We start from the raw sequence: 10469 nt of genomic DNA, 5'->3' as shown, positions 1-10469 counted from the left end.
TTTTTAAAATCCAAAATGTTAAGCTAAATGCTGCTTCCACATAGGTTTAACTTTATGGTGCTGACCCCTCATGGCAGGAAGGGGAGGAGGCCAGGCATTCTTGGCCACTGCTATCAATTGGGCATGAAAAGGTCTCTGGGGAAAGATCCAACAGTGGCTTCCATGGCCAGTAAGCAGTGGACTCAGTTACTACTTGACCTGATTCTATGACTGTCTGTCCAGCTCAAATGCTTCTCTAAAGTCTCTTTCAGAGTGTGAAGCATCTCAAACAGTCTGAGCTGCCCAGCTACACTCTCCATCAGGTTGGTCCGCGATCTTCCTTGAGACCTATAAGAACACTTCAAGGAAAACCCAAAGAACATGTGAGTTGAATTATGTCCCTCCCTTGGGATGTCCTGGAAGCATAGGGGTGTCTGAAAGCTATATATAGTGTCTAGGAAAATAACCATTTTTGAAATGTTGCACAGACACTAACGATTCTTCCAGAGCGCCTTGCTGATGTGAGAAATCGTAATGTGAGGGCAGCACAACTGATTAACCATGGGGTCCTACTGACCCCCAGAAGCTGCCAACATGCGGGTCCCCTGCCCCCGCAGAGTGGCCACTGGGGACACGGGCAGGGTTTCCATCCAAACAGGAAAAAATCCAGGGCTCGGTGTATACATTTCACAGCTTTTTATTGAGATTCAGGAAGAGTCCCCTGGAGGTGGATGTGCTCACTGTCCCAGTTTGCCCAGGCCTTCCGCTGCATGGGTGACAGCATTTGTGACTGTGTTAGTCACCGTCTCAGTAACTTCCTTCACCACCTTGTCCCCTGTATCTTGGGCCTTCTTTAAGGCATCGGCAATGGCTGTCAGGAAGAAAGAGGAATAATGTCCGGTGAGCTAAGTAAACATTTCCAGCTGGTAGGGCTGGAGTGGCCTGTGGGATGTGGTTCTTACTAGATTGTGCCCTGGAGGAGCCCCAACGGGACAGAGGGCATCGGGGCTCGCAGAGGAATGCATTCAAGTGTGGTTTTATTTCCCCCCACAACTTGGGTTTCTGCAGTCCAGAGCAAGACAGCATTTGCTCCCCTTAAGGGCGCACTGCCTACTCAGACCTTATTTCTCTGTCAGCTGCCTGCTTCTGTCTTCTGGTCATTTTTATATCAGTTCGTTTCTATTTACAAATGCTTTTCTTCAGTGTGTGGTTTTTCTTTTGGCTCATCCCATTTTTTTTTTTTTATGGAAAATTTAGAAATCTTGTATTGTCAGATTTACCTAATATTTCTTTTATGGCTGTTAGGTTTTCTGTCATAGTTAAAGCAATCCTCTCCTTTCCCAGATTATCCAATTTATCCTTTCCCAGATAATCCAGATTACCTTCTCTTCTAACAATTTAACAATTTCATGTATTTAATACAGAGCCCTTGATCCCTCTAGAATCTCTTTTGTTGTAAGGAAGGAGCTATTTTTACATCACTGTACTATAGCACACACACACACACACACACACACACACACTTCTGTAAATTTATATTTATATAAATAGAGAATTTTATGTCTGAAATGGTTTTTGTCCGAGCCTGCTGCCACATAGTCGTTTGTGACACCGTCTTAACATGCCCCAGAAAGAACTGTCTGGATAGATCTTGCTTTAGCAAAGTACAGTCTGTGGTCTCAGATGAGTGTTGGTAATTGCATACTGCCTGAAAGGATGCATCATCAAGGTCAGGGTTTGACCTGCTTAGGTAAAGAACGACTGCCCCCAGCACCTAGCTTCTCTCCTTCCCTGGTTCCAGCCCCAGCCGTACCTTTCTCTCCAGCTTCTTTGGCGTGTTCCACCACCTCCTTGACCACCCCCTCCACGGCATGAACTGCAAAGAGGAGAAGCCCACAGTGAAAACACAGCACAAGCCAGCTTCTTCTCAACATGGTGCCCAGACCGCTCTGGATATCCTGGACATCACCGCAGGCAGGACGCGGCAGCCCATAGGAAGGAGCCCCAGCGGGCTTGCTTCAAAGACACCCATGGGTCCTGGCTGCTGGGACACAAGCTGAGGTGAGCCAGACAAAGGCATGGGGCTCTCCATGGCCCCTGGCCAGCCTGGCAAGGCCTGGAATGCAGAAGAGCAGGCCCTCCTGCCAGCTGGGGGCCTGGGGCCAAGGTGGAGCCTGTCTCCCAGATGAGGGCACCTTCGGGCGCGCTGCTGGCCTGCCTCAGCCCAATGGAAGCTGCAGCAGGAGGCCAAATCCCAAAGCTATCTACAGCAAAACCAAGGCCCCAGAGCAATTCCTCCAGCAGGAAAGAACTCTCTGACCGCCTAGGAGTTGTCTGACGTTTGGGTGGCAGTGGCTAGAACAGCAAGATTTGGGAGTCAGAAGAACTGATTCTGATTCTACCTCCACTGTGTGCTGCTTGGTTCCCTCACCTGCGGACTAGGGGTGGGACTAAGCTCAGAGCCAGTGGCAGGTGTGACTGGGCAGGGAAGGCCAGCTGCAGCTTAACCGAGGAAAGACAGACGTGTCTGCCGCAGCCAGCCAGGAGGAACCACAGCGGCCAACTCGGACACGGGGCTGTGTTTCACAAAATGCCCGCTGGGACCCAGACTCATCTCCTGCATACAACTGTGGGAGTCTGCGTACAAGAAAGGGCTTCTGGGGACTTGGAAGAAATTCAAAATGTCCTTTGGATAAACCCTAGGGGCTGACATTAAACAGAATCAGACTTGGTGGTTTCTTAGTGAAGAAATGCTTGAAGCTTTAAATTGATGGTAAAAATAAAAATCCATTTTTCCTTTTTCTATAGAGGATATTCAAAATAGGCTGTTTTTGATACGGAAGGGCTCCCAGGTTTCCAGACGGACAGATTCTAGCTACCCAAAGCTCACCCAAGCACCAGGGCTCTCCCCATGTCCCCTGAGCTGGAGTCCCTTCTGCCCTCAGTCACAGAGTCCAGAAACGGGTCTGACCCGGAGAGGACTGTTTGGGGTACTAGACCCCTCATGACTCCACCCAAGCTGCCCTCCTTAGCTTCCATACCCATCACGTCCATTCTGTCCTTGTGGGGCTGACTAGCCAGGGTTGTCGAGGGGCCAAGGCCTACCTTCAATCTACTGGGATCCGCTTTCAACAGGCCCCAACCCTCCCAGCCCTAGGAGAAGGGCCCCGGTCAAAGGAGCCTCGGGCTTCTTACCAGCTTCCTCAGTGGCTTTCTCAGTGCGGTGGGCCAGGCCCTCAGCAGCAAGTTTCCCCAGACCTCCCAGCATCGTGAGATGACAGGTGGCAAGCAAGCAGGATGCTAGGGCCTGGCCCTGCGTCCTTTTATAGATGCCCCTGATGCCTGCCTGGGCTCTGGAGCACGGGGCCCCCGCCTAAGCCAAGTAGGAGATCAGCTGGTTAGTCAGCGTAGGCGGCGGCAGGAGGAGGAGGCTGGGTGGGGCCACCCCAGTGCTGTGAGGGCAACCTTGCCCCTCTGGCACTATGAGACCCCTACACCCTGTATTCTGGGACCCTGTGAGGGTCAGGGACTGGACAGAGAAGTCAGCTCTGGGTCATGTCCCTCCCCCAAAGCAGGAGGCCTGACTTGTTTGCGGGATGAGAGGCAACTGGGGACCCCTGCCAGCCCCCTGAGTTTTGAGCTTCCCACATCCCTGGCACTGGTGCACTCCCAGACAAGGCCTAGGATTTCCAGCCTGCTGTTCAGGTTCCCCAGGGTGGCCTAGTTAGGGGCTTGAGAGCCTGGGGACCTGGGGACCTAGATGGCTGCTCAGGCCAGGAACACAAGTGAAGTGGTGGCCACTGGACCCCAAGACCTCAGCTCCGCAGTCTCTGCAGCTTTCACTAGAAATTTGAGGGGTGAGGGGTAGGGGCCTCATCATGGTCCCTTGCCCTAGGCTGAGGAGGATGTAGCATTAACCAGAAACACAGTCACCCCTGGCTTGCCGTCAGCTGCTTCTCGCTCACAGGAGCACCTGAGCACCTGAACAGCCAGAACAGGAGCAACTAGCCCAGGAGGGAGCCTGGCCATCCCTGCACCTTGGGGCCTGGCTTCTTGCAGAGGCCCAGTGTCCCCCAGGAGGTCCTAGAAGAGTAGACGGAGGACCCCACCACCACTAGGGGAGGTGTGTCTGGTGGCCCTAGCCAGAATTCCAGAAAGCCACTCCACCAGCTCCTGATACATCACATGCTCAAGGGACCAGGCTGCCTCCCTAGTTATTCAGGATGGAGAGAGATGCCTCAAGCCACATGCCTTGTGCCATACCCTTTAGTCATTGGCCCAACCTGAGCCTCAGTTTCCTCATGTGTAGAATGGGGACAGCCATGCCTTCCTGGCCATGTCACTGACAGTCGGTGGGGTCATGTGTGCAAGCTCTTGCTAAACTTCTATTCCCTCCCCCTTGTCACTGATGTGCTTGGCAGTGAGCCCTGACTAACCAGTGGGTGGAACAAAGAGTAGAGGGAGCAGAGGGCTGGGGAGTGTGACCCCAATGGCCAGGGGTCATGGAAGAAAAGTCCTCCCAAGTCCCTGTTCATGCCATCCAGCCTAGGGCAGGAGTCTGAAGCCGCCTCCCCACTTGCCTGCTCTCTCAGCCCTCAGAGCTTTTCAGGAGGGTGTGGTGAGCCCTAATTAGTGTTTATCCGATCTGGGGCCCTCACAGCCTGGGTGTTATGGGGCTGAGGCCTTCCCACATTCCTGATTGGTGTTAGGAAGCCCCAAGCTGTGACCAGCACCCCCGGGAGGGAGGAAGTATTGTGGCAGCAGAAACTCTGGGTCACAGGGTCATAGCAACCACCTGTCATTCTCCGCTGGCAGGAGTGTTTGGGTCTTAAACAACTTGGAGAGGCCCTCTTTGAGGGAAAAAACATAATACTACTACTCTTGCAAGTGTTACAGATGGCCCTGTGTGACCTTGTAGACTCAAAAGAGGCTCTGGAGCTTAAGTAGGTCCCCGAGACTCCATTCACCCCTTACCACAGCCAAATACCAGAATGTTCTGCTCAGGCAGCACTGCTGAGTTGGCAGTGGGGGTTGGAGGGCAGCTTCCAGGACACACCTGGTGGGAATCCCACAGGAATTTCCTTGGACCCATCAAACCCTCTTCCTCTGAGGTTGTGTGGGTCCCCCAGGCCCACAGGGGTCCTCGCTGTGCCTAATCCCCTGACAGGATGGTGGTGTCACTCAGCATTTCTGGAATGGCTCCCAGACTCTACAGACCCCTTCCTACCTGTGCCCATGCTAGGGTACTCCTCTCCATCTCCTCAGGAGCTCACTTGCCCCTCAATAGGCCCTTGTTAGGGCTCAGCCCCTCAGCAGGACTTTGGTCCCAGTGCCAGTCCCGAGCTCAGCCCAGCACAGTTTCTGGATACACTTTTCTTCCACTGTCAGGCTACTGTTGCCCTTGCCACATCACCCTGCCTGCCCCCTGAGACCCTGTACTGCCCAGGTATGAGCACCCTGACTCCAGTGACAACACATTATGGCCCCAGATCTGCTGGCAAGGTTAGGTCCAGACAAAGATCCCTAATACCTAGCAGGGAGAAAGCAAGGGGCCTGGAGAGGCCAAGCTGCGCAGGACCAGCCTGGGGCCCTGGACCTTGGTGCTCTGGCCCAGATCCAACCCCCCTTAGTCTTCCAGCTCTAGCTGTGACCAGCTCCCTGTTCTCCCAGCCCACCCCGTGCAAGACCCTCTGACCAGGGCTGGATGCTGGTGGGAGGGGCTGAGCTCAAGCAGCTCCTGCGGGGAGCAACCTCACTGCCTCCATGAGGTGGAAGACGACTCAGGAGAGAATCATCCCAAGTCTTGGAAGAGGCCTGACTCACACTGGGCCCCCATGGAGCAGCCCTTAAACACAGGCACCTGGCAGCCTGTCCTGAGTCAGAAGGTGAAGCCCAGCCATCGGGACTGGACACTCAGGCCTCCGGTGGAGCCTACTAATCCTACAAGTGGAATGTGCTCAGCAACCCAGTTTGGCAAAGAACCCGCTGGCTGCGTCACCAAGTCACAGAGCTAATTTTTCAAATAACAATTTGCCAACTTAATAATGACCAGTTCTGAAAAATAATAACAAAGAATGTTGATTTTAGGTACTCCAATACTTGGGGCTATCTTGTGTCCAAAGCAGGACTCATGTGAGCTGAACTGCAGATGTCACGAATGTCAAGTGTCACGGCCGCCTGTCCTCCTTCTGCTTCCTGGATTTGAGCTCACAGGATAGACTCAGCCTACGGACCCTGCGCACACCAACCCCTTCCGGTTACAGGGAACCAAATCCAGACTCCTAGCGACGGTCTGTGGGCCAGCAGAGAAGGACTTCCTTGGCATGTCAACATTACACATCCATGGCTGACAGTCCAGGTTCCGGTGGAAAGCGGAGGGCACATCAAAGGGGTATCTGATGCCCACAAAGCTGTGGGCAGATTTAAGAGAACAGCAAAAGATGGCAAGGTGCCCAGGGAGCTGTAATAGCGAGAGCGGTTACCTCCCTGGGCCTGGGAGGGGCAAAGGAGAGCCCGTACAGACGCCAAGGAGAGCTGGGGCTTTAGGAGAAGATCAGACAAGGAGCAGCAGCAGAGGAATACAGCCTCTGCCAAACCATGCCAAGCAAGGAGGGCGCAGGAGGGATAAATACTTCTCCTCGCCCTCCCTGCTCTCCCGATCCATCCCCCACTGGCTGAACCTAACTGGGGCTGAGGCCGCGGGAGCCCTGGTGATGCAGCTCACGAGGGCAGGTTCCCAGGGCGAGGGCAGGGAGGAGCAGGTGAAGAGTGGATACAGATTCTCTGTAAACACAGCACCAGCTCAGCCTGCCAGACTGCTGGGTCTGCAGGAAACAAGGCAGCAGCTTAATTCCGGATAGTCCCATTTCTCCTCCTTGAAACCATATGGAGGAGGAGGAGGACAAAGGCAGGCCTTCACCAACACCCACAGGTCAAACTTAATTTCAGAGAAATCAGGAGATTGGGATTGGGAAACCATGCAAATCCAGAAGCAGGTGAACCCAGGGGGAAGACAGGCCAGTACCGAAGAGCAGGGGATGGGGAAGGGCCTGGGTAGCAGGCGTCTCAGACTTTGCCAGCAACACTCACTTCCGGGCTGAGATGGCCCTCTGAGTGAGAACTCTTTGGGACAGAACTTGAACCTGAGGAGCTGAAGAAAGAAGTGGAATAAGCCCAAGGAACTCCAGAGGGGCTTCTCTAAAAGAGGACCACCTTCCAAGAGACAAGAGAGCCCTTGGAAAGGCAAGAGCTGAACCCCTGGAGGCCACAACTGGGAAAAGAAGGCTGCCTATAGAACCTTCTTGAAGTTAGTTCGGTTCACGGCTACGAAGGTGAGCCCAACACTTACATGAAGGAAGGCCAGTCTCCTGAACAGAAGAACCTGGGTGAGTCCCCGGCCCGACCCTCTCCATGAGAATGTCCCGCTGATGCCTGGGAAGTTCTACTTCAGATCTGAACTCTGGATTCCCGACAGCCTCCAATGTCATAAATACAAGGGCTTTACAATGAATAGGGAAGTTTCTCTATCTTCCTCCCCAGCCTTCCCTTGTGGATGCTTGCGTCTCACACAACCACAATACAATGATCAGAAGGGAGGAACTGACATTAGCATATTTAGCTAAATTAAAATTTAAGTTAATTAACAAAATAATATTGTCTAATGAAATAAGAATAATAAAGTTTTAGTTTTAACTTTCTAACTTTTTAAAAAAAGATTTTATTTATTTATTTGAAAGAGAGAGTGAGAGAGAGCATGAGAGCTGAGGTCAGAGGGAGAAACACTCCCCATGGAGCTGGAAGCCTGATGCGGGACTCGATCCCAGGACTCTGGGATCATGACCTGAGCTGAAGGCAGTCACTTAACCAACCGAACCACCCAGGCGCCCCTAACTTTTTTAAAAATAGAAAATGCTGTACACAAATATAGAACACAATGAATCTTCATGGGCCCATTGCAATAACCCAAGGGGCGTAGCTATAGCAATTGTGAGCTCAGATCCGAGATGTCTTCCCACTTTATCTGTAAATATTTCATTCTTGAGGAACCTTCTAGAGGACTAACTCCAACCAACCAATGGATAGCAAAAAATATTTTAGCAAAAAGAATGGCAGAGAGATTTTAATATCTTCAGTTGCAGATCTAAGGCAAAACAAAGGTGTGGCTCAGAGTAGAGGAATGGAATGTAAATATTTCAAGAAGTAGAGAGAAATAACAACCAAAAAGAGAGAGAGAATGGGGTTGGAAAGTGAAAAATAGGGGCACCTGGGTGGCTCAGTCGGTTAAGCCTTTGACTCTTGATTTCTGCTCAGGTGCATGCAAGATCTCTTTCTCTCTAAAATAAATAAATCAATCTTAAAAAAATAAAATAAAATAAAGAGAGAGAAAGTCAAAATAGAAAACCCTGCTCCTTGTCTCTTATGTAGTTTATAACTTGACAGGAATCAGAACTGAGAAGTCCAAGGGAAACAATATGTAATGTTAGTGACCTTGTGTTTGTCTAGTTGAGGAACTGGAATCTGGAGAATCAAGAATTATCTGGGGTAATTGCTGATGGGAGAACTGATCTTTGGAGCCTTGACCAATACCCAATAGATGGCCACAGCCTTCTCCCCTTCAGCCAGCCTGGGTTCAGCTAGCTTCATGAACCTCACAGAGATAGGCCTGGGCTCCTATAGGCTCCTGTGGCCTCCCCTGGTACTGTGCTCCCTGTGTCCCAGACATTGAGCAAAACCAAGTCAAACTTGGCCTTGCCTCCACTTCCACCCCCAGGGCTCACAGTGTTGGGGAGAACAGAGGCACACAGAAACAAGCATTTGCCTGGTGCCATGGGAGGGCTAGCTTCATGGGGCAGGAAGAGTGTGGAAAGGGCCGCATACAATAATGGCACCCATGGTGAATGTGACAATATGCAAACTCACTGTTATCTGGTAGGAGAACCAAAGGACAGTCACAGCTGTGTTCATTTAGCAAATGTTCCCGAGCACTACTCTAGGCACTGGGTGTGCACTTATCAGTAGAAGGGACTTGGTTGCAGCCCCATGGACAACCATCACAAAGATGCACACAGGAAAGGACTCGTTAGAATAACTGTGGAGAGGGAGTACAGGAGGGCTGTGAGTGTATCAGTGATGGCTGGACCCATTCTGAGTGTGTGTGTGTGTATGTGTGTATTGGAGGGTGGACAGGGCATCCTGAAGGATGAAGGGTAGGCGCTCTAGATGAGACTAGTTTGTGGGGGAGGATGGAGAGCATTCCAGGTAGAAAAATACAGCACATGCCAAGACCCTGGGGTGAGCAGGAGCATGATGTCAAGGAAAATGTGAAAAGGTCAATGTGGCTGAGGCAAAGAGGGACAGGGTGTTGAGTGAGGAGGCTGGAGAGGTAGGTGAGGCCAGCAGGATGCTGGCATCCAGGTAACATGGGGACTGAAGCTTTTGCTTGCAAAAGAAAAACCTCATTCACCGTGGCTCAAATACCATGGGAAGCGGTGCCTGGATGGCTCAGTGGATTAAGCACCTGCCTTTGGCTCGGGTCATGGTCTCAGGGTCCTGGGATCGAGCCCCGCATCAGGCTCTCTGCAGAGTGGGGAGTCTGCTTCCCCCTCTCTCTCTGCCTGCCTCTCTGCGTACTTGTGATCTCTCCCTCTCTCTCCGTCGGATAAATAAATAAAATCTTAAAAAAAAAAAAATACCATGGGAAGCCGAATCCTCCCTCTTGCTAGCATGTGGCAGCTCAAAAATTGTTAATTTAGGAACTGAATAAAGTAATTCGGGACCCAGTTTCTTTCTATATTTCTGCTCGGCCCTTATTAGCAAGCTGGCTTTTCCTGAAGCTTCTTCCTCCTTTGGTTACAAGTGGCCACCACAGTTCCAAGCATCATTTCCAGCCACAAAAAAATGTCCAGTGGAAGATGAAGGACTCTTTCTTCTTTGTCTCTCTCTCTCTTTTTTCTTGAGGATGGAAAATTTTTCCTCAAAGCTCCTTGGCCCCCAGATGTGATCTCCCCTCTTCTTAGCCAGAGCTGTGTCCCACACCCATTCCTAAGGCAATTTCTTGAGGAGCACTGGATAAAGAGGGATTGCTAAGGCCCTGGGGATTTCTGAGTCACCACCGGAAGGGAGCACACCAGAAAAGATGTGAGGCCTCTGCCAATCCAGCCCCTCTGGCCTCCCCCCAGTTGTGGCCCAAGACGGTCGCTCCTGACCTTAGCACCCACCTGGGGGCTGGGGCTCTTTTTGAGGACCTTCCCTTTGGGCCGGAGGGAGCAGCCTTGGCCCATTTTGCAAATTAGGCGAAGCATTCTTTTGGGTATAGTCAGCAAACCAGAAAACAAGAGTGAACAGGGCTTGGCCCTGGGGTAGGGCTGGGAGATGCTGACGGTGAGAGGGAGAAGTCCTGTCCCACCCTTGGTTGGGATCCCAGATGGGAGAAGAGAAAGGTCACTTGAGCAGAGCTGCACCCAGAGAGAGATCTGGGCCAGGGCCGGGCA

At 51.8% G+C, this 10469-nt stretch overlaps 1 protein-coding gene across 1 annotated transcript; it reads right to left on the bottom strand.

The window, feature by feature from the left end:
* Positions 1-661: 661 nt before the first annotated feature.
* Positions 662-3728, bottom strand: FAM25A (family with sequence similarity 25 member A). The gene is made up of 3 exons (XM_082718116.1): positions 3175-3728; positions 1793-1855; positions 662-850 (listed from the first exon to the last, which is right to left on the bottom strand). The coding sequence occupies exons 1-3, from the start codon at positions 3245-3247 to the stop codon at positions 717-719; spliced, it is 270 nt and encodes an 89-aa protein (XP_082574242.1). The 5' UTR covers positions 3248-3728; the 3' UTR covers positions 662-716.
* Between the last annotated feature and the right edge of the window lie 6741 nt (positions 3729-10469).

This window comes from Mustela nivalis (assembly GCF_964662115.1).
Source record: "Mustela nivalis genome assembly, chromosome: 2".
NCBI lineage: Eukaryota > Metazoa > Chordata > Mammalia > Carnivora > Mustelidae > Mustela > Mustela nivalis.
Note: the sequence above shows the minus strand (reverse complement) of the source record. Positions and strands in the feature narration are given on the sequence as shown.

What these genes read in the sequence shown, in the direction of transcription:
- FAM25A (XM_082718116.1), bottom strand. Translation starts at nt 3,247, where the DNA reads ATGCTGGGAGGTCTGGGGAAACTTGCTGCTGAGGGCCTGGCCCACCGC. An exon ending in GAAAGCCACTGAGGAAGCTG is followed by an intron (nt 1,856 to 3,174) that starts GTAAGAAGCCCG and finishes TCCTCTTTGCAG; the next exon opens with TTCATGCCGTGGAGGGGGTG. An exon ending in CAAAGAAGCTGGAGAGAAAG is followed by an intron (nt 851 to 1,792) that starts GTACGGCTGGGG and finishes TCTTCCTGACAG; the next exon opens with CCATTGCCGATGCCTTAAAG.